This window comes from Aricia agestis, chromosome 2 (genome assembly GCF_905147365.1).
Source record: "Aricia agestis chromosome 2, ilAriAges1.1, whole genome shotgun sequence".
NCBI classification, from domain to species: Eukaryota; Metazoa; Arthropoda; class Insecta; order Lepidoptera; family Lycaenidae; genus Aricia; species Aricia agestis.
In genome coordinates, this window is record NC_056407.1 from 23,721,270 (window position 1) to 23,746,080 (window position 24,811).

The 24,811-nt window shown below is 34.9% G+C and overlaps 1 protein-coding gene across 3 annotated transcripts in view; it reads right to left on the reverse strand.

The window, feature by feature from the left end:
• Positions 1 to 24,811, reverse strand: part of LOC121739845 (CUGBP Elav-like family member 3) — a 604,208-nt gene that overhangs the window by 517,257 nt on the left and 62,140 nt on the right. For 2 of the 3 annotated variants that reach the window (XM_042132430.1, XM_042132431.1), the window contains one exon: positions 14,899 to 14,981. In XM_042132430.1, the coding sequence (XP_041988364.1) occupies positions 14,899 to 14,981 (83 nt within the window). Of the gene's footprint in view, positions 1 to 5,272; positions 5,430 to 14,898; positions 14,982 to 24,811 lie in introns of those variants that run through there. The other variant, XM_042132433.1, reaches the window with a different exon arrangement.

The following is a 24,811-nucleotide window of genomic DNA, read 5'->3' on the forward strand; positions in this document are numbered from 1 at the left end:
GTCACCAGCAGTATTTCCGCACCTATGCTACCTGCAAAACTTCAAGAAGAGAGCGTATTCCCTCCTTAAAAGGCCGGAAACGCACCTGCAGTTCTTCTGATGTTGCGAGTGTCCATGGGCAATGGTAGTTGCTTTCCATCAGGTGACCCGTTTTTTTTTGCCCCCTTATTTCATTTTAAAAAAACGATGGCCAGTGGATTGCCATTTGCCAGACAGTAATGAGCCATACGCCGTTGTGTTTAACACCAAGTGAACGTGGTCTACAATTACGATGGCCTGCAGTGGGCTATCGTGTACTGGGGGCTTAACAGGTATTGATAACAACAACCAAATGTCAACTCGTTACTGCGTGGGGCAGCATTAAAAAACGACACAATAATATATTTCAGATTATCGCGCATCGTATCATATTTAAATAATTTCATATTAAAACAAAAGCAATTATACGGTGAATAATGGCGTCCCAGTCCGCAGAAGGTCCATTTAATTATCGTCTGCATTATAAAGTGGTAATCGGATCGGAATTAAAGATAATAACCCCGCTCCACGATAATTGGTCAAACATATCAATACATTTTAATTAACGTTAATACTTATTAAGTTTTCCGGCTTAAGCCCCATTTGCTGAAGGCTTTTAACGTATTAACGAACAACATGCCTATGTGACGCTTACACCATAGAGAGCCTTAACCGAGTTTATGATGTCTCACAAGTACATTTAAATATTATCGAATAATCTGGCAACATTGTAATAACACTTTTTGTTGTAAGTATATTTAAAATACATTAAGTAATTCTTATGTTGGCTTCTAATGTTCCTTTACAGAAGTTTCTACAAACAGATATGGTGATTGATCAACATTTTTAAGTAAATCAATCAAACACTTTGGAATAAATGAACTCATATAAAAAAAAATTGAAACCAGGCATTACTAAAAATATTATATAAAGAAAAATTTAAAAATATGTAAAGAAAACACGATTAAAAAAATTTCACTACACCTAAATTTGTCGTTTCGATCGATCGTCAAGAAAACCGTCTAATCGATCTTTTCACCATAAAATCGTTTGCGATACTGCTACACACGTACAATTTGTCGTTCGATTTACATCGAGGCGATAAATCGTTACGATAATTGTCCCGTGTATGGCCACCTTTAAGGTGGCTTTCCGATCCTTGCCGCAAGTTGTGCCGCAAGCGACCGCGACCGACAATTTGAATAAAATGCCACTTTATCAACTAGGTTTCATTTTCTACCGACATAGGTCAAGCGACCCATGCCGCCGCTGCTTTATTTGGCTAAAGTAAACAAAAAACTTATGATAATAATATAAAGTGGCATTTTATTAAAATTTTTGTCGGTCGCGATCGTTTGCTGCGGTATTCGGAATCGAATGTACCTTTATTGTTTGCAATAACTTCTAGTTGTAGTCCGGGTTCCGTAGAACAATTTTTTTATTACTATCAAGCTAAGTTTTTGTGAGTAGCTTAATTTTGATAAAACAAACAACATTTTTATCTGCGAAAAATCTTGAAAGTGGTAGCTAACAGAGATAGAAAGGATTTCATACTTTGATTTGATGGTCCTAAAATATGGATTGTTCTATTTGTTAAATTATATAAGTATCAATATACAAAAAAAAAACTGCTGGTTGGAGTTCCGTTTTACGGTTCTGTAATCAACAAAACTTGGTTGACTACGATACCCTAAAGCGAATGTCAACTTGTTATTACATAATTAAAAATATTATGTAAAGATTATGCAATTAGGGTTATTTTCACGTATTATATATTTTCATATGACTTACTACAAATTGAAATTATCCTGAACATTGAATTCTTTCAATTGTTCCTTGTGTTTTGTAATAATTTATACTCCACCGCGTACACTCAACACATGTATGCAGTAGTATTATTTCAGGAAATGTAATAAAATCTATAAAAAGAATAACCGGCTGCATCACCAGAACCGCAGTAGAAGTTTCATTACGTAAGCAGTACAAAAATATCAAGAATTATGACATGCATAATATTATGTGATGATATTGATCGGTGTTTCTTATTTTCATTTATAAAATTTTAGATTTGCACAACATTTCTACGAAAGTTATAAAAGTGAATAAATAATAATAAGTTTTAGTATGTTTTCGCGGGAAAAATACACAACTTATATTCAATAAATTTTCTAGTACGAAACATTATATTTCTAAAAGAATTAAAATGAATAACAATATACTCGTAGAATACTATTTCAAAACCATAATTGACCATATTCATTACTATTAATGTACAATTTACATGCTATAAAATTAAATTAAGTAATAAAAAAAAAAAACCGCCAAACAAACAACTTAAAAAAGTAATGAAATAATATTTATATAATTGATTTATAATATAATTAATAATAATATTTATATAATTGAAATACCCCCCGCAGCTAACATCACGAAGCTAGCGACACTTTTCATAGAAATACATACAGAAACCAGTAGTGTCGCGACGACACGTCGTCTGCTGCAACTTCATGTAGCCGGCTTCCAACATTATACAAGCAAACTATAGATTTTCATTTCTGTCTGTAGGTGTTTGTGAAGGCACTAATTGTCGGTTCGATCGTACCAGTCTAATTGCACGTACTAATTACTGAAACCTTCGAGAGGCCTTTTAGTACTGTACTAATAACGTAAACCCCGAATGTAGGTTACATGAGCCAACTACTTTGATTCCATAGACTTTATCTTTATTATTATTATTCTGTTTGATGTTATCTCTCAAAATATTATGTACCTATTTTTTTACATTAATTGTATGGGCAAACTCATGATGCTGGGGCGCTTGGCCATAAAAATTAAAAAAAAACCGGCCAAATGCGTGTCGGACGCGCAATGTTCTGTAGTATGAAAATTTAAACGTGGGAGAGCCATGCTTCGGCATGAATGGGGCTCGACCGGAGAAATACTACGTTCTCACAGAAAGCCGGCGTGAAACAGCGTTTGCGCTGTGTTTCGCCGAGTGAGTGAGTTTACCGGAGGCCCAATCCCCTACCCTATTCCTTTCGCTACCCTCCCCTATTCCCTTCCCTTCCCTACCCTCCCCTATTCCCTCTTAAAAGGCCGGCAACGCACTTGCAGCTCTTCTGATGCTGCTTTCCATCAGGTAAACCGTTTGCTCGTTTGCCCCCTTATTTCATTTAAAAAAAAATTATAACGTGTTTTACACTACTAACAAAATCATCTCAGTTCCCTTCAAAGAATTTGAATGAAAAGTTTCTTTATACTTCGCCGAATACATTTTTTTTAGTTAATCGACTATTACCTTGTATATTCTGTGCTATATTACTCAATAACTTATGAAGTCTTCTTAGCCGTGATAGTTTACCTTGTGTAAATAAAATGATTTTTAAATATTGTTAATCTCGCTAAAACTAGAGAACAAATAGACCAATGTGGCTAATTTTAGTCCAGAAATATTCGTGATACGAACTTGACTCAGTGAGTCATCTAGTCTAACAATACTTAATGGTTTTATTGTGCATGCAGATTTTTTACATTCTTTCAGCTGTTATTGAATTAAAAATAACTGCAATGAAACTTTTATTTAAATTGGATATTTTTTACTACATTCGTTATTATTTTTAACAAAAAATTAAAACCGACTTCCAGGGTAAAAACAATAGTAATTTATAATGAACAAAAAGTGTTAAATAATTCTTACTCTTTAATGTGCCTTATGCTTAACTCTCCTAAACCTCAACTATTTCTAAGTACACAATCTTCATTATTTTAAAGACGGTACCAGCTAAGAATGCTGAGTTCTATGACAAAATATTTTTAATATTTAAGACTGGTACCGACTTCAATATATGCAATATATATATATATATATATATATATATATATATATATATATATATATATATATATATATATATATATATATATATATATTGCTCGTTTAAAGATATAAGATATCGGAAGAATTGCATAAGTATTGAAATTTATATATCTTATTACCTACACACACATTATAATTTAATATATTGGTAGAGTAGTAGATATAAAGAATTAGGTAACTGCACGAAATATGCCGGTTATCTTCGCTGTGAATTAATAAAACAAGCAAAATATTTAACTCCAATGATACAGTATCAACGGAATGTTCAAATAATGCTCCAACATTTACAAAACTACCGAACTCGCTAAAAGTGAGAGTTTAACAACTTTTGTAAATAGGTCTGTTTACACGTTTGATTTGTTCCGATATTTACAATTTTAAATCTTATTCTTTACTCATTTGAGTTTAAAATTGCTTAACTTTTGTTATTAGATTCAAATAATCATTTGCTCTGTTTATAATTTTATAGTTGAAATTTTGATTTCGTTACTGAAATATTTTTTAAGTACTTATCTTATATCATTTAAACAACTTTAATCTTACAACAGTTACAGAACTACAATAGTGTTTGTTTTTAATAAAAATAACTCTTTGTTGAAACAAAATCATATTTTGTCTTATTGGATTTTTCTAGCAGCCTGCCAAACTGCAACTAACTGTATTGTATACCGTTGCCATTATAATACGAATAAATTATGAGAACACTAATTTACTATTATCATCGGTATGTATAGGTATATTCTCTATAATATTCCGTTTGCTAATATTCACGTAATTCCTAGAATTGGCACATGGAAATAGGTCATCGGCAAATGAGAACAATATTACAACAATACCAAGCACCGAACGCGTCTTGTTAGCCTTTTCAAAATGGTTTCAGTTATGAAGTTTTAAGTAATAAATTTAAATTATAGCTAGGTTTCAGTCCAAAGACTTAGAATAATCTAACAAACTTTACATGAACGTTTGTTAGTTTGTAATGATAAAAATAAATCATTGCTTTTTTTCAGTTTAATAAGCTAGGAGTTAGAACGTACTCCTGTTGCAAGAGGACTCAAAAATTAGTGTTCCCCTAATAATTTCTCGCAAATTTTGACAATCTATTTGATTATGAATCCATGCTCAGTTATGACCGGTATCATCCACAAAGCTAAGTTTTGCACGTAGTTGAAATTTCATCATGAACATCCATAATTTTTAAAATCATTTAACGATTCCAAAACTCTCATGTGTCCTAAGACGAGACACCTTAGAGACAAACTGACAAACCAGTCGTATTAAGGCTTAAAAGTTTAAAACTAAATATCTCATTTCAACTGGACCAAGCCGCGAAACGTAAACCACGCCTAACCATTCCGCATCATTAAAAATACTCACCAGTTCATCATAGTAGCTGGCGATTTGCGAGTAAACGAGCGAATCGTAATCCATTTTGCACAATCACACACTGAACCCTGGATTTTTGCACTGGGAAACCTCTTGTGTAATGGAACACACTAATTTCTGTTCACTGGCGTCGATGTAAGACGCATTGGTCGAGTAACGACTGACGTACACTACCGCTTGTAAAGCTAAAATAAGACCAAATTTTAAACACAAATCTTTGGTACGTTGGAGAACTGTATAGAGATGATGCGCGCGATCGATTTGTTTGATCAGAAGTTTATTGATTAGAAATCTTTATTCTTTATTTTTAAGAAAAAAAACTTAATAGTTAATAATTATAACAGTTACGTAGATAATGAAGGAGGTATTCTGTATTTATTCATTTTAATAAAATGAAACCCCCCGATTGATTTTTTTCAATCAAAACAAATATTTATGTTCTTATGAACTTTCAAATTAAAAAGTTAATCTTTTCTAGTAACAATAACCAATCATATTATTATTATGTAAACTTAACCTATTAAACTTACGAGACGTTACAATATTTGTGATATTTACTGCAGCTGTAGTTATATTTTAATGAATCAAAAATAATGGTGCAAAATGCTATTGCAATAAAACACAGCAACACTTTCACAAACATTTAATTTTACGCCTCCACATAATGAAAAAAATCAAACAAACATCTCTATATATTTATTATCCACGTGTTACAAGAGGAAGCGAGGTACGCTAACTCGCGAGTTACTTCAAACATTATGTTAGTTTGTTTTATATTTTCACCGTAACTTTTGTATTAACAATTTATATAGAGCTTTTTCCATCCGTATATTACTCCGCGCTTTTAATTAAGCGCCTATGAGAGTAAAGTTTGTCAAAAATTAATTAATTGTATGCACCGAGTGCAATCATTTTTTCGCAAAGTTTGAATCTCATCAAATTTTTCATATCGGAGCAGCCAATTAGTTTTATGTTACTTTCATAACTCCACGGGTGAAATTAAAATGAATAATGTAAGGGGATTACAAAATTTTGTTCGCTTGATTTGTTCAAACTTATAACTATGGCATTCGCTGAAAAAGGATTAAGCAGTCATCACTATTACTAATATCATACTAATCATCATATAGATTATAGATCAATAGACAATACACCTACTAGCAAATAATAGTTTCAGTTTTAACGTTACGGTACTAAGTTACGCAAAAGTTTATAGTAATAATTTTATAGTACTCAAGTATTTGAGCAGTAAACAGGAGGATTATTTATTCCTTCACTCTCGTCACCCGAGGATGGATTAACGACATAGATTCCAATGACCCGTTACATAGATCATTTTTATTGTCAAACAATCTGATTGTCTGATCAGTGATCACCCAATCAGCCTGCATTGTCCAAACCAAACATGGAAAAAAACATGAGATGTGTCAAGGGACACCCGGATGGAACGAATTAAAAAAAAACAAAAAAAAAGAGAGAGGGAGAGAGACAGAGAGAGAAACACGCGTTACCGCACGGCTTACAACTATAGCATTTTTGCTCTAGTTGTAATATACTTTTGTGTCATGTCGTTACAACTTTTTCCGTCTAGCCCCCTTTCGCAACGCGCGAATATAAGGAACTTCGTTTCAAAAATTGCCAACATGGAAAGTCACGAGTCGAGCTCCAAATTACTGGGAGGCATCGAATACCAGTCTCGAATCTACTATATTAGTAGGTACTTTGACTGCTACCAGACAATACAATAGACTTTTCAGTAACATCTTTATAACACAGAACTCTATATTATACGTTACAAATACAAATTCCAGAACAGTCACATAAAGTGTGGAAATAAATGTTGAACAAAATAATTTTCGACGATACAGCCAATTCGTGTGCGGAGCGTTTGACAAATGCACCGCAAAATTCTCCAGATGCAGTGACAACACGATATGTGGGACCGAGCGAGACAAAACCAGATAAAATGCCGCCCGCTAAGCTAGACCGCGCTACCGCATCGCTACAATTTATAGCGATACCAGGCTGCCTCGTAACGCACGCATAGCTCACACTCGCATGCGTGGAGTCGACACCACAACAAATGTTTTCAGTAGCGGGCGCTAGTGACGGCCTGATTACATCTACGTGGAGTGGTGAGAGGTGAGACAGTGGCCGAGCTCTCACTGCAATCGGCCAATTTGATTGGACGAGAGCACTGTCTCGCCAAGAGTGGCGAGCATGTCATTACACCTACTGAGTAGAGACTCGGTAGGGTACACGTGGGAGAGCCATGCTTCGGTTGGAATGGGCCGGCTTGACCGGAGAAATACCACGTTCTTAAAGAAAACCAGCGTGAAACAGCGCTTGCGCTGTGTTTCGCCGAGTGAGTGAGTTTACCGGAGGCCCAATCGCCAACCCTATTCCCTTCCCTACCCTCCCCTATTCCTTCCTTTCATATTCCTACCCTCTCCTATTACCCTATTCCCTCTTAAAAGGCCGGCAACGCAATTGGAGCTCTTCTGATGCTGCGAGTGTCCATGGGCGATGGAAGTTGCTTTCCATCAGGTGAACCCGTTTGCTCGTTTGCCCCTTTATTTCTTAAAAAGAAGGTGTAATGAAGCCCTGAATACTACTTCTCTCCAAAGTGTTGTTCAGGAGCCACAGCTAAGATAAGCTTTAAGCTTTAACGTTAAGCTACGGATTACTTTCTCTACGGCCCTTTTTAACGCTTATGTCTGTAGCTAAATTCAACCTACAGTCAGACCCACAATAAGCGGTTGATAACTTGGTTTTTCCAAAACGTTGGAATTATTTACTTGAAACGCCCCGATTGTATTCGTAAATTCAAAACACAGTGACCGCAGATGCATATGAAAGCGTTACTTATTGTAGGCAGGCAACTGCCCAATTCCCTCCTGGACAAGATCATCCTATCAGCTCTTATATTCACAGTAAAGTCTCAACTAAATTTAAAATGAATATAACTGCAAAAGCTTCTCCATCGCTCCCAAATCCCGAAGCATACGCACGACCTGTTGCGAGTACCATAGTTGCACTGGATCCATTCCAGTATTTAAGTGAATTATACTCTAATAAAACCATTTTAGTTATCATTTACATTTTTCAATTCACTACGGCCCTGTGCCAACATGTTTTGTACCAGATAATATGGAGTTGTATGGTGGGACTTTTATTACGAGTAAAAATGAACATCCTTTTGAAAGTTTCCTTTATTATTTTCTTTTACGAGGTTTTTAGCATTTACTGGAATAGTTTTATTATTACGCAACCGTTTTGTGTGGATAGCAAAAATAGTTTCATTTCGCGACAGGCTAAGGGATTTTCTCGTTGACGTTATGGCTTAAAGGTGCCTATTTACCATAAAGTTGATATGCCTAGCGGAATAGAGCATCATCAATCTCGAGCTGTCAAACGAAACCGAAATTGGTTTCATCTGTGTGTAAAAATATGTGTACGTATACACTTACACAAACATGATTGAACATGATTTCTATGAGATTAAATTGTCAACGTGCGGCACGTGCCGACTGGACGTCAAAAAAAGAGTGCTGCTGTCATGTATCACACGTTTCTTTTTACCACGCAGTGTTACTGATAGTGACACCTCTCTTACTCAGGCCTTTGTTTCTCTATTCCGCTAGGTATATTAACTTTATGCTATTTACTGACATTAATCGTTACGTTTATAAGTGGCTTATAATTTTACGAAAATACTTATAATCTTCAAACATCTTTTAAATAATATTTTGTCATCTTCACAACTCCTCCAATTAGCACATGTTTTCATAAGTGACTTATTTTCATAGTAAAGAACTTGTAGGAGAAATTAAAAGTTCAAAATTTCTGTACAAAGTCCTCAAAGTCAAACATTTTTACACTAAGTAAGCTCTTGAAATATAAAGTAACTTAAACTACGTACTGTTGGAATAAACATTTGCCTGCACTGTGTAAATTATTTTAATAATATTATACTGAATTTGTAGGCTTTACTAACACTAAACACATAAGTATAGAATCATTTTGACCTAACCAACTCAGCCCTTATCATATTTACCTAAATATACTTAGGTACTGCTTAATGCAACATTTTGTAGAAATTTCAAAATTTATTAAAACATGAATGAAGTCAATTATACTAACTATACTGACTAATGACTATACTAACACTGAACATTATTATTTTGTTCAGTGTTAGTGGGTATTCAGTGTCAGTTCAGTTAATCAATTAAAAGGTATCTGTTTCTAGAGAACTTACCTTAAACAGCAAAAATTAATATTTTTTCAATGTGTAGCGAAAATATATGTATAACTTATTTTTTCTCTAACCTTACTTGACAGTACATAACCTATATTGTGAGGCGCTGTAAATAGGCTTGGTATGACGGCCACGAACGTATTTTAAGTATTCTCTCACAGTACCTGCACGGTAAATTACCTTTTTATAGTTGGCAAAGTTGCATTTTCATTTTCAAAGTGGTATTTCTATGTAAAAAATAAGTGTATATTGTCTAGAATATACAAAAATTCTATACTTTATAAAATTATAATACCTATTTGTTGTCCGCTTAAACGAAGTAATAATACTTTAGTACATGGGCGTACCGAGGGGGGGGGGGGGGGGGGGGGGCAGGGGGGGCATTTGTTTACAATACAATATTTTTACAACTAAAAATTATAAATTTTTTTATTCTTTATAAACCCCTAGCTTATGAAAAATCTGATTTGCCCCCCCCTGGCCCAGAACCTGGGTGATTTGCCCCCCCTGGCACCAGAACCTGGGTAATTTCATATGTTAGTGACATTAAAAATGATTTTCTATCTACTTTCAAGTTTCAACTAAAATTAAAGGCCTCACTTTAACCTGAATTTAAAGTTTGACTGAGTTAAACATTATGTTATTTCTCGCTCCTAGTGTTTATTAATACCTCGATCGTGGGAATCGCAGACACAATAGATTTTCAATTGTTAGCGATAGCCGGGTGCTTGCTGCATTGATGGGTCAAAGAAAAGGCTTGATATTTGAACACAATATGGTTAACTTTTACCGCAGGCCCAATCCCCTACTCTATTCCCTTCCCTACCCTCCCCTATTCCCTTCCCTTCCCTACACTCCCCTATTACCCTATTCCCTCTTAAAAGGCCGGCAACGCACCTGCAGCTCTTCTAATGCTGCGAGTGTCCATGGGGGACGGAAGTTGCTTTCCATCAGGTGACCCTTTTGCTTGTTTGCCCCCTTATTTAATTAAAAAAAAACTTTAACTCGGATTGACGCAAGTGGAACAAGACTTGTATTTGGATAAGAAAAACCATTTGATAAGAAAAATCGTTTGGTCAAATCGAACTTTTCCTCTCAGTAGTTGTTTACCAAGCTCACTTGTCCCTGAATCATCAAATCCTATATTCCATTAAGGCTTTTCGAAATGACACAATTTGTATTCAATGCGTATCTCGCCACTCCGAATATGACTTTATAGCGAAGATTAAGGGATCGGGGGGATATGGAGACATTAAAATATGTATAATGTGTGAGACGACGCGTGTGGGTTAGAAAAACAGTGAGAATGTGTGCGTGAATGTCATGTTTTGTGCTATATAACGTGATCTATAATATAATGCGTTATATTCGTGAGCAAACTATACATGCTTTAGCATTTCCATGATCTAGTGGTTGAGATGCCATGCTTCTCGACTTGGATGGTCGTAAGTTTAATTACCGCGTTGGAGCAACTAAAATATGATTTAAGTTTTTTGTTCAAGGTGAATACACCTATATATATATATATCTTATTATAATACAAAGTGGATTAATCCTAATATCAGACAAGAAAAATCATTTTTATTTTCAGACATTATGACGACGCGACGCATGGACGAGCATGTAAAAGGTTTCGTCTTGTGATTGGTCGCTCGACAGTCGCTAGTCGTGTCGGTAAAGGAACAGAGAGTGCCTGTGTCTAAGCTCATTTAGGCTTTTTTTCAAAAATCGCTTAACGCTTATTACGTAAAAGGCACATATGCCTTTTTTTATCGTTGGGGAAATGCAATTACGCATCCCCGGCGGTCTGGGGATGGCTACCGGGGTATGTGGGACTCCCCAGGGCGGTGAGGCCGCGCCTGGGCATACAGTGGGTATGCCCAGGCGCGGCCTCACCCAACCCAACCCAACGAGTGTTCCTACTTTCCGCTTTAGGCAGAGCCACGGAATACGCGGGATACACATATGCCTGGGCTCCCTTTCTGGGGTCTCGCTATATTTTATACATAAAAGATAATGTCGCTCAACTATTTCTTATATAAAGAGAATATTCAAATGAGGTTCCTTTCAAATAATATATTTCGGTAAAATTAAGGCCAGGAGTGCCGTGATGTATGGAAATTTTAACACGCGCGCCGCGAAAGGGCCCAATTAGCCACACCTGATCCTTTTTTAGAAAATTGCTCGACATGAAACATGTTTTGTTAAAGTGCAAACCTTTTTCAGAACGGGATTTTCATCTGTGATTTTTGTCCGGCCAGAGCTTAAAAGGATTGTTATTTTTTACTCAATAGACATAATATATAGAGCTTTATTTTATAGGTCTTATCTGTAGATGCTTTTGAGGAGATGGGAATATTTTATATACTGAGTTCAATAAATCTTTATGTAAGTATAAGCAATTTCAAGGTTTCAAAAAATACCTATCAAATAGGTTATTTATAGAAGCGAGACTTAAAAAAAATAGGCACAAAACTAGTAAAGATTTCCCTTCAAAAGTATATTTCTATAGTCAAAATGAGTGAGTTTGCAGTTTGAGAATAACCCATCCAGCGTTAACGGTGATACAGTCATTATAGTGAAATCGTTTTACACCGTACGCGGCCCGAATATAAAGTGCACGTTAATTCCGCTCATATTAAAATGTAAGGTAAAATTACTTTATACCATAGCCTATGGAGGCTATAAAACCTAGCCATCTTTAAACCTTGTTGCCTTTCAATATTTTGTAATTTAAAAAAACATTAAGTACTTACTAAAGATAATAACTGACTAGTCTATAAATACTAAAGTATTAACTAACACAAAAATGTTTTGGCATATAATTTAGATTAGGTATTTTAGATCCCACACGATAGAGTATAATTTTGGTAAGAGTTTAACGATTATTCTCAAAACAAACAACGACAGAACCCAATAATTTTTCAGTACTACGCGGCAACCTAGCGTGTTTTTCTATTATAGATACGTATAACGTAGTAAAACTTAATACTTTAATTTTTTTCATGTTAAAAATGCTGAAATAACCGAAAAGTGAACTATTAAACATTAGATTATATTTTTAGTGTTATTATAATATTATTATAGTAATAAAAGTAATAACATAAAAAATGGAAAATTATTAATAAAATATTAAAGATCAACTCGCAGGTTATTAAGCACCTGTCAAAAAATTCACAGTTAAAATAGTTAATAGAGTCAGGCATTACTTTGCGGAAATCCATAGCTTAACATTTTGTTTGTTACTAGCTGTTGCCCGCGACTTCGTCCGCGTCAACATAGTATAATAACAAAGATGGATAGTCCGCTAACAAATATGAAAAAAGTAAAATATAACCTCCTCCTTTTTGGAAGTCGGTTAAAAAGTAGCCTAAGTTACACCTTACTATATCAGCTATCTACCGAAAAAACGCCGACAAAATAGCTCCAGCCGTTTCAGAGATTAGCCGGAACATTAACAGAGACAGACATACAGACAAAAATTGTAAAAAATGTTATTTTGGTGTCTGTACCGTCTAAATATTCATATGCAAGAAGTAAAAAACGGTTCTTTCAATATTACAAACAGACACTCCAATTTTATTTATATGTATAGATGTATAGATTATTTTTAGCAATATTCCGCGAAATAATCCTTAACCTTTAAGTAAATGAGTGAGTGTACGCATAAGCATGCGTACAGCACCTCCCTCCTCTCCCACACTGCCTATGCGCACTTCGCATGCCAGAACCTGCAAACACCACCACCACACAAGCAATAATGTTGGCAAATCCCTGCAAGGGGGGCCTTGTGAGGGGTCACCACCATGCAGGTTGAAAACCTTGACGCGCGTTTCGCCCCAACACCGGAGCATCCTCAGGATGTGGACTCTACGAACAAGGTCCGTCAAGTTGCTTGTGTGGTGGTGGTGTTTGCAGGTTCTTTCATACGAGTGTGGGAGGAGGGAGGTGCTGTACGCATGCCTATGCGTACACTTACTCATTTACTTAAAGATTGAGGTTTATTTCGTGGAATATTGCTAAAAATAATAACAAACTAAATCACAGTTGAAAAATATGAAAATGGAAAAGATAAATATCTTTATCAGTATTATTGTCCCGGACGAGTCGAAAACGACTACAAATCGCAAAATGGATAAAATATTTCCATAGCGAATTTAAAAACAGGTGCACTCAAAATATTTATTTGACAGTTGCGATATTTTGTTTACTGTTCAAGCGAATTTATTTTAAATTGATACTTCGCAAACACGCGCGGTACAACCGGGTGTAAGCAATTAATTAATGAGTGTCGGTTTCATATCTGGGAGGTATTTGCTTCTGCTTCAGTGTTATTGTCTTTCGAGTTGAGTACCCAAAGTTTCAACAAAAACCTTTCGAACTATGCTCTTAAAGCCCCTATACAGGTGTAACAACAACAAGACGTGGGAGAGCCATGCTTCGGCACGAATGCGCCGGCTCGACCGGAGAAATACCACGTTCTCACAGAAAACCGGCGTGAAACAGCGCTTGCGCTGAGTTTCGCCGAGTGAGTGAGTTTACCGGAGGCCCATGAATCCCTACCCTATTCCCTTCCCTACCGGGGAATTACCCTATTCCCTCTTAAAAGGCCGGCAACGCACCTGCAGCCTCTTCTGATGCTGCGAGTGTTCATGGGCGACGGAAGTTGCATTCCATCAGGTGATCCGTTTGCTCGTTTGCCAACTTATTTCATAAAAAAAAACCAAAACAAAGTACTTTAGTGTGTGTCCCTACAAACATAGAGTTCACGGTGAAAGTAGCAGTGCTGAAAGAGCAAAAGTTTTTGTATGGGCAAGCGTTGTTCGTTCATGCGTTTCAGCGTTCATGTATAACGCTGGTATAAAAGTAAAAACGGTACGCACGGTATAAAAGTAAAAAATAAAATTAGCTCTTTCAGCGCTGCTATTCTCACAATGAACTTTATACAGGATACTCATACGACAACCTCCGTGGCTGTGGTTAGAGTGTGTGGCAACTCAAGCCGGGGTCGCGCGTTCAAATCCCGCCGACGGAACAAAAAATTTTTCAATGTTTTGTAACGACACTTTTTGACCGACATATTTTATTTTAGTACATGCGAAGAGGGTGTTGATGAGGCGGGAAATTTAAAATTATACCATTCCTCTAAATTTGAATTTTTATAACTTCGTTCCATCCGAGTGCCCCTTGACACCTCTCAAGTTTTTTTTTATTTTATTTTCATAGTCTTTTGTTTCCAAATCATTACGCTACGCAAAAACAACGTTCTATATAATATTATACATACCAGTAACCGTATTTTGATTTTTTATGTATAAAATTATTACTTTGATTGCTAATAATTAAATTAAAAACTTACCCCTGGTAGCGTCCGTTTTTCATGTAGGGCCGACTGTGCACTAGATGCACTTTCTGGATTGAAATAGGTCAGGAAGGCACACCCTGGAACAAAATACATATTGACTTTAATATATGATAGCTTGTTCCACATTGGAGTGGATTCCAGCATAATATGACAATAGCATTTTATGGCAGAATGCCTTTCTTTCGTTATTTTACGTCTTCTTTCGTCGTATTACTTTCTTTTGTCGTTTCAAATATTTTTTTTCCCTTTATATATTATGTATCTCTGGAATGGATAAGAATAATTAATGGAATAAATGGATGAATAAGATGTCATCACTAAAACATATTAAATTTTTTGTAAGACTTTGGCAAGTTAATGACTACGAAAAACTCTCCAACAGAAATACTTTTGTTTTAAAACTTTCTAATATTATTGTCTTTAAGCTTAATCCAGAATGGATTTGGTATTTTATCCTGCAGTTTTTATATGCACTTGCTCTTAGGTTGTATCAGATAGGCATTGTAATATTCACGAATGCACACGATTTTCATCTGATATTCAATATTTATGAAAAAATCTTGTTCAGAAAGCAAACAAATTGTATTTGAAAAATAAAACTGATATTTTTAATTAAAAAATCCTCAGTGACACACTGTTGAAATTACTAGTGAACATTTTTACCGTTTTAAATATTCTGGACGTGTCAATTATTAATTTAAAAACATGTTTTCTATAACAATATGTAGGAAAAATTGATTTATCGTTAAAAACTGGCAACATCGAATCGACCGGACATGCATGGGCGCAGGAAATGAACACGTCAACAAGACGGCCGATATATATGTTCTCTAACAGGTATAATATTATGTACCAGGTATTTGACATCATTTGCCGGCAAAAAGAATATAAGTGATTTACTTATATTATTACATTGTCCTTATCATTTACCGTTTCAAATTCCGTGTTCACGGAATGCATTGGATTTTTTTGGCGACCTCTAGGTTTTTGACCCCTGATTTTTAAACCCTACTTTTCAACCCCCCACCCCGTTTTTAAAATAACTTAGAACAGCGCTTGGAAACTTAAGGGTTCAACACAGAATAAAGCAACATACATCCTCAATAATTAATTAATCATTAAAATATTTTAAATATAATAGAGCTGAGCGTTTATAACTCTAAATATTCATACACTGTAAAGATAAACCAGCCAGTCAAACGTTTAGCTTAACCCTCGAACTCTAACCTATATTCCCAATACGAGCCACTTTAAGCCTACTCTCAGTTGATTGCTATGAAGATGGATGGTCACGTTTTCTAGCATACAATGTTGTTTGGTCAAGGGCATTAAAGTTTATGCTCAGTACTTAGATTTGTTGGTTCGTTATACCTATTCCAGTTTCCTAATATAAGTAAGTTGATTACAGAAATCACAGTACATCTTTACAACGATCTCTTAACACTAGAAAGACCGGAATTCTGAAGTTCCTAGAAAGACCAAGAGCGGTCAAATGACCCATCGTATGTTTTAACGTTTTTTGTGTGTCTTACTATTTTGCTTTTGCATTATATTGATCATGTATTATTTCTGAATGTAACTAAATTAAATTATAGAACAAATATTTAAGAAAATTATTTAAAAAAGCATTTTATAGACCTACTACTGCTGATATGACCTACTAATGACTCCACAGGACTTATTAGTTTTGATCCTGTATTTGACCATAAAATACAGTTTTCTCATATTTTATATTTTATCATTTTAGCAATAGAATGTTAAAGTTACCTGTATGTACAGTAAATCGTGTCAAGAAGCCATGATCATTTTGATGAAAATACCCTATTGGAGGTAAAAAAAAAATTCATATATAATACACAAACAAAACGTAACAATAATAAAACATTTAAAAGAAAAATAAAACTTGCAAGAAAAACCCATTTTCTTTAGACATTTTATTGAAGCGGTTACCGGTTGACCGCTGCGGTCTTTCTAGGTAGGTTGTTATTTAAAACTTGTAATTATTGAGCCATCTTTAAAAACATGTTATCACAATTTAAACAATCGACAATTATTAAATGTCACGAAAGAAAAACAAATTTCATGCAACGGTAACAAAAATATCGCAAAATAAAAACGAAAATGCGGTCATTTGACCGCTCCGGTCTTTCTAGTGTTAATATTAAGCATCAGATTTTGTTCAAGTAGAAAACTTTCCTACTTGAATAATACGTCTCTCATTCCATATTGCAAGTGACTTATTTTCATTATTATAATATCTTATATCACACTTTCTACAACAATTTATAAAGTTGCTATCCTTTTCAAATATTCATACAGACCACAAACACGTAACTATCTTTGCACCTCTATAGGTACATGCCAAGATAATAATTTTATCCAAGATAATATTATAATAATAGAGTCAGCTTGTATAAATATAAATAAAATTATGTTTTGTTGCCAAACATTGTTTTGCCATACAAATTATTTCTAGTATCAATATAATAATTGGCCAAGTGTGATTCGGCCTCGCGCACGAAGGGTTACGTACCATAATAGAGCAAAATTAGGCCAAAATTGTGTTTTTGTATGGAAGCCCCTCTTTGTTTTTTATTTCATTTGTATATTATTATTAAATATTAAATAACACATACAATTAAGGATTTTGTGAAAATTTCAAGTGTCTACCTGTTGATATTTTTGATATAGAGCAAAAAAGGCCAAAAAATCACGTTTATTGTATGGGAGCCTCCATTAAATATTAATTTTATTTTGTTTTTAGTATTTGTTGTTATAGCGGCAATAGATGTACATAATCTGTAAAAATTTTAACTCTCTGGCTACTACCGTTCCTGAGTTACAGCCTGGAGGCACACAGACAGACATCGAAGTCTTAGTAATAGGGTCCCGTTTAAACCCTTTGGGTAAGGAACCATGAAAAGTAGATAAAGCCTATTCTCAGGCCTAACGATTGTACCATCGAGGAAATTGATTCCTAGGCAGTTGATGGACCTACGCGCTACGTCATTTGGTCGGCTTATGTCAATTCAATGTTAGCTGTGATCGGTCGGATGGGTTTGACTTAACGCGACCAAATTACTGAGGTCCGCCATCTGCATAGGTATCAACTTCTCTGATAGTACATAATATTATAAATTACTTTAAAATCGGTTGAGCCGTTTTAGAGGAGATATATTAGATACTGCTAGATAGAACTACATTTCTGTATTATCACGTCGTGTTAGGTGCTTAGCTTCCGATATGGCACTCCATTTTTCAGCGTATGTACAACATTGGTACATAAGCTGTAGTATTAGTAGCGATGTCTAGTATATACTAGACACCGCTAAATATCTTTAAGTATACAATTCTAAACCAGCAGCGCAGTGGAATTGAAACTAGAGCCATTTGTGACCGGTTCAAAGCCGGCTCCGGCCGCGTAATCCCTCCACGACCGACACACGGACCAATTAGCTGAGTACTGTTCCTGCTTGTTTATCTATGAATTAAACATGTACCGAACAATGCTCTCGTATCTATGTGTAAACAAACTTAAATTCACCCCATTCGCAGTGGCCAAGGGGGCGCAAAAGAAACAGTAGGACAATGTATCTTAGAAATGGGTACATAGAGATGGCGTTACGTGTTTGGTCGGGCTATGTCAAGTCAATATAATTATTTAACTATCAGCTAAAATTGACATTAGGTCACCATCAGCAGCTGCTATGAATCATTTCCTATGATAGTACTTAAGAGGAGTCCACACCGCCGTTTTTCCATACAAACGTTGTCCCCTGTTTCCCATTCCTAATGCCGGTAGAGTTATGATTTTTTTTCTGAATATCTATGGCCACTATTGGCATGTCCCTATGTTTTCTTTTTTTTTCATAATTTTATTATTAAAAAAGATAAGAACGTCCAAAAACCCAAAAAAATGGCCAGATTTTCCTCTGTGTTAAAACAAAATTGGCTAGAATATACAAAAAAAAAAATAGGAACACAGCTCAAGCCTTGCTTTAATTCTTAATGAAAAAAATACTTAAATCGGTTAAGCTCTGGAGAAGGAATCAGCGGACAACGAATCGAAGATTTTCTGTTCTTTTATTAGAACTTTTGTCGTGTTGTGTCTATCGCGCTCTGCGGTGGGAGACTTGAGATTGGTGAGACACAATACATTTTCAAATACCTATTTTCAATTTCTCTCACTCTTGGTGTATCCTCTTAACCACCACAGCTAATATTCAGTAAACTATCTTCATACCAGGCCGCTTGAATACACGCACAGTGCACACAATAGCGTGATTTCAGTTAGGTTGAGAGATCGCACACTCGTAATACTTCACCTGTGTTGCACTAACTTCACTTATATTTCAGGAATCGCATCGCGATTGAGGAAATGTTGAAATGAGTTATAATCAACGTGGCGTTAAGGATTCATTCTCATATTCACGAAATAGTAAACAATAGCCCAGACTAATCTCATGATGTATCCAAATCGAATTCCAATAGGCCTAATGAACTCCAAAATCCAAATCCGAAATACCTCCTGTAATTGCGAAATCAGTGCGCCAACGCAAAATTACCTGCCATGATTGTAAATAACGTGGTGCGGCGTGGTCAAATTCGCCCACTGGTTAATTACAGTAGGTTTTATTTCCGAATGCTATCTTAGGCCTTGCAAATCGGCTACCGCCACGCCTGCCTCGCAGGAAATAGGGTAGACGTCTACAGTCTTGTTCGCTTTAATTTATGGACCTACGTATTTTCACGTAACAAATATCTTAGCTCCTTAAAGCAGGCTTTTAAAAGAATTTATGCTTTAAGAGCTAAATTGCTTTCTTTGTTCTTCTGTATCTTTTAGTAAGTTCTGTAATCGACTAGTGGAATATTTTGCAATTGTCTAAGCCTTTAACTTATCCAGAAGTTTTGTTTCTATCGCTTAGTATAGCAGCTAAACGGTCGGGTATTCATAATGACACACTAGGCAAGAAGTCTTAATTTGGGTTTGCCCATGAAACTGCAAATGAAAAAAAAACATATTATTTACTATAAAAGTAAGGCGTAAGTACATGGATTTCAATACATTTACAAAACTCTGCACCGCTGTAAAAGTATTTGCTATAAAACTGCAATCGTGTTCCGAGTCTTAAAAAACTACATCTAATTAAATTAAATTTAAGGCAGTAGTTGGACTTGAGTTTGTACGTTCAAATTGAAAGACTTTTACTTGTTTTCAAACTTTTATAATGAGGGTATAAAATACTGAAAAATTCCTCTACAAAAACTAAGTAAAATTTTACAAATGTTAAGGTTTAAGGTTTTAGATATCAGATAGCATCTTAAAGATGGAGAAATATTTTGATTCATAGATTCTACGAATCAAAATAATATTTAAAATCATGACTCACAAAATTACGCTGGTGTGAATCAAACAGGACTTTTGTATGAAACTGAATGGAGCAGAATTCTGCCGAACCGAAATTCTGCGACTCACGACTCACAAATTGCGCTCGTTTTGCTTCGCCATAAAGATTCCTTATCAATATCGTGAAACAAAAGGTAATTATGGATTTACCCATACTAATATCCGTATAATACTAATCATACTATGCGAAAGTTTGTCTGTCTGTCGGTTACCTCTTTACGCTCAAACCGCTGAACCGATTTTGTTGAAATTTTATATGGTGATACTTTTGTCCCGGATAAATTTGCAGTCGTCATCTCGTAATAAAATAATTTTAACATAATATTTAAATTATTATTTTATCACTAGTTCGTGATTAAAGTTGACAAATTCCTTACAAAAAATAAAGCTAACGACTTTAACAAACATAAAACATACTTACTTAATTTAACAAAAAATATATTTAATATTCAACACAAAAAGTTAGACCATAAGGAACACATAATACCTAATCTACATTTGTATTGTAAAATAATTGCTTCCAAGAACTTGTAAATTATTTCTAAAGTTAGCAAAAGGAATGATTTAAATAAATGTCAAAGTTTTGGCACATCTTTCGGAGTTGTTAAAATGTGAATATATTAATAATCGGCCAAGTGCGAGTTGGACTCGCGCACAAAGGATTCCATACCGTTATAGAGCAAAATTAGGCCAAAAATTGTGTTTTTTTGTATGTGAGCCCCCCTTAATTGTTTAGTTTATTTTAGTATTAAAATTAAATATTAAAGTACACATATTATAACTAAGGACTTTGAGAAAAATCAAGTACCTACCTGTTGCCATTTTTGATACAGAGCAAAAAAGGCAGGTTTGTGGCATGGGAGTCCCCCTTGAAATATTCAATTCAATAATTTTATTTTGTTTTTAGTATTTGTTGTTATAGCGGCAACAGATAATATACATAACCTGTGAAAATTTAACTCTCTAGCTATTACCGTTCTTGAGTTACAGCCTGGAGACAGACGGACAGACAGATGGACAGACAACGAATTCTTAGTAATAGGCTCCCAGGTAAACCCATTGGGTACAGAACCCTAAAAATTAACATAAATAAATCCTAATTTAGGATAATGTTAGACTTATTACATAACTTCCATAATCAACATTATAATAATATTATAATAACATTAACTTTTCTTTTACGATTTTTTTATAACCTAAGTAGATAAATGTAGGTACGTATTCTAAAATTTTTAGAAATAACACTTCATTAATAATAAAGGTGACTTATGTAAGCACTTCTATTTCCAATATTACGATTTTAATTCACTTGTCTACTACGAATGATATAAAATATTGTCTATGTAGAATTCTAGACATGTCTAGAGTCTTCTAGATGTACTTTGAAGCTCTAGATTCCAGAAGACCATACGATTATTACTTGCCTAAGTTAAGTATCCACTAACTTTAATCAGGGCGAGCGAAGCGAGCCCTAGGTATATCCCACAACCTGTACATTTTGTGGTACACTTTACGGAAATACTATCACGTGAGCCCTCATAAAGCTTGGCTCTTAGCTTGTAATAGGTAAAGGATAGTTTATTAAAGAAATACCAACATCACAAAAAAATATTATTTTGTTTCATGTGAAACAGAAACATGACCATTTTTTTTTTCAAAACGTACGGCGCCCTAATTAACGCAGATAACAATATTTAGCCTGGGGCCCGTTACATTAGGGGCCTCTTACATTAGGGGCCTTTGACGAGCACCTCGCATCCTCCGGCTCCTTGATTAAACGTAGATTTCATTATTCTTTGAAAGATGCTATCTCAAAAGCTCTTTCACTCGAAAATATTACAAAATAACTCCTTATATTTTTGTTTTGAGTTTTTTTGTACTTTAAACACCGGTGAGTTATAATTATTATACTAAATGACGCCCGCAACTCCGTCGCGCTAGTTCATCGTGCAGGAACCGTACTTTTTTCGGGATGAAAAGTATCGGTTCCGGAATAAAATCGGCTTAGTAGGTGATGTAGGGGTAACAGGCAGAAAGACAGACAGACCGACAGATACATCTATATCTATACATATTAATAACTAGCTGTTGCCCGCGACTTCGTCCGCGTTAGTATAGTAGATCACGTCCCAAGTATTACTTATTGTACAAAAATATTCAATGTATAGCATTGACTTTCCTACGATTTTATTATATATAGATGTTCCGCGCGGCTTCGCTTGCGTAATTTAGGAATTTCACACTGTACATTTTTCCGCAAAAAATAGCCTATGTCCATTAACGTGGTCTATTCTTCATGTTTGCCAAATAACATAAAAATTGCTCCAGTAGTTCTTAAGAATCTAAAGATAATATGCAATCTATATATTAATACGTGAGAGAAAAACTTTGTAACCCTTTTTACGAAAAATGGGGAAACGTAGGTGCATGAAATTTCGCACAGTTATAGTTTATATGGTGAAGGAGTGCATCGAGCTAATATTATTTTAAAATTATACTTTTATCACATATATTTTTAACAAATAAAACGTTACACACACTACGACACTACTACTAGGAAAAATGACAGATTTTTGAGTAACAAGCCTATACACACGAATTATACTCTTTTATTTGTGGTTGAAGTCTCTTGACAACAAGTTAACAAATTGAATATGGATTATTGTTTTTTTTTATTTAATTTTAGATACTATTAGACAATGCTTAAACGGCCAGTCTGAGATCAGCTGAGTCCCAGAGACAAGAATTGAAAAAAACTATGAAGAAGTCAATATTTTTTACAAAATATAGGTAGCAGTCCTAATGTCGTTGCAAGTAAGGTCGAATTTCGACCATTGGGCGATCTCTAGTTTCATATAATTTCTCCCATTTTTTTCCACATTTTCCTCTATTCTTTCGCTTTTATTAGTCGTAGAATAATAAAATATAGCTTATGGCCTTCCTCGATAAATAGGCTATCTAACACTGAATTAATTTTTCAAATCAAACCAGTAGTTCCTGAGATAAGCGCGTTCAAATAAGCCCTTTCATAAAATTTCCCCCGTTTTTTCCACATTTTCCATTATTTCTTCGCTCCTATTAGTCTTAGCATGATAAAATATAGCTTTTAGCCTTCCTCAATCAATGGGCTATCTAACACTGAAATAATTTTTCAAATCGGACCAGTAGTTCCTGAGATTAGCGCGGTCAAATAAGCCCTGTCAAATAATTTCCCCCGTTTTTTCCACATTTTCCTCTATTTCTTCGTCTATTAATCTTAGCGTGATAAAATATAGCCTATAGCCTTCCTCGATAAATGGGCTATCTAACACTGAAAGAATTTTTCAAATCGGATAAGTAGTTCCTAAGATTAGCGCGTTCAAACAAACAAGTAAACAAACTGACAAACTCTGCAGAATTATAATACTCGTATTAGTATAGATATAAAACAAAGTCGCTTTTTTCCCCTCATATCGCTTTGTTCCTTTTAATCTTTAAAACTAAGCAACGCATTTTGATGATTATTTCAGTGTTAGATAGCCCATTTATCGAGGAAGGCTAAAGGCTATATTTAATCACGCTAAGACTAGTAGGAGCGAAGAAACAGAGGAAAATGTGGAAAAAAACGAGGAAAATTATTTGAAAGGACTAACTTGAACGCGTTAATCTCAGGAACTACTAGTCCGATTTGAAAAATTATTTCATTGTTAGATAGCCCATTTATTGAGGAAGGCTATAGGCTATATTTTAGACTAATAGGAGAATGTGGAAAAATAGGGGGGAAATCATTTGAAAGGGCTTATCTCGCGCACTACTGGAGCAATTTTTATGTTATTTGGCACAGTTAAGAAGAAATCATTTTTTCAGTGGCTATATATTTTATTCTATACCCTTGCGACGCCAGGGCGGGTCGCTAGTTTTCGTATAAATTATAAGTGTGGAAACTTTAGGTTATTTAACCAAAAATATTAACATCATAATATTGTGCATAGCAAAATCGACCTACTCGACTTATTAAAAGTAAAACTTTGCTATTTCTCTATCATGGACGAATCACTTTAGCCACGACCCGAGCTTTAAATTACAATGAAAATGAATATTATAAACCATTCTATTTCCAAATTGGTTTAAAATTAACACTTTTAGAACGTCTACATGAATGAGGCCTACCACCGCGCCGGTTCGAGAACTACACAGCCGAGAAGAACCGGCGTAAGAAACTCGCACACACTCGTACATTTAGTAAAATATGTCCCATATTTTACTTAAAATATGGATAATTGTTCTTTTGAAAAGAAAAAATTACTGTAAAATTACTTAAACTAATTTACAAAAAGCATGTAAAAATGTGTTTATGCCACAGATGATAGATGAGGTTTATGCTAAGTACTCACATACAGTTTTCGTAGAGTGAAAACCACGGCTCAGGCTTTCGTCCACTCATTCAGCATTTCTCGATAGTTTTACTCTGAATCGATAATATATTTAATTCTATCGTGCCGGCTCGATGCGAGCCTAGGA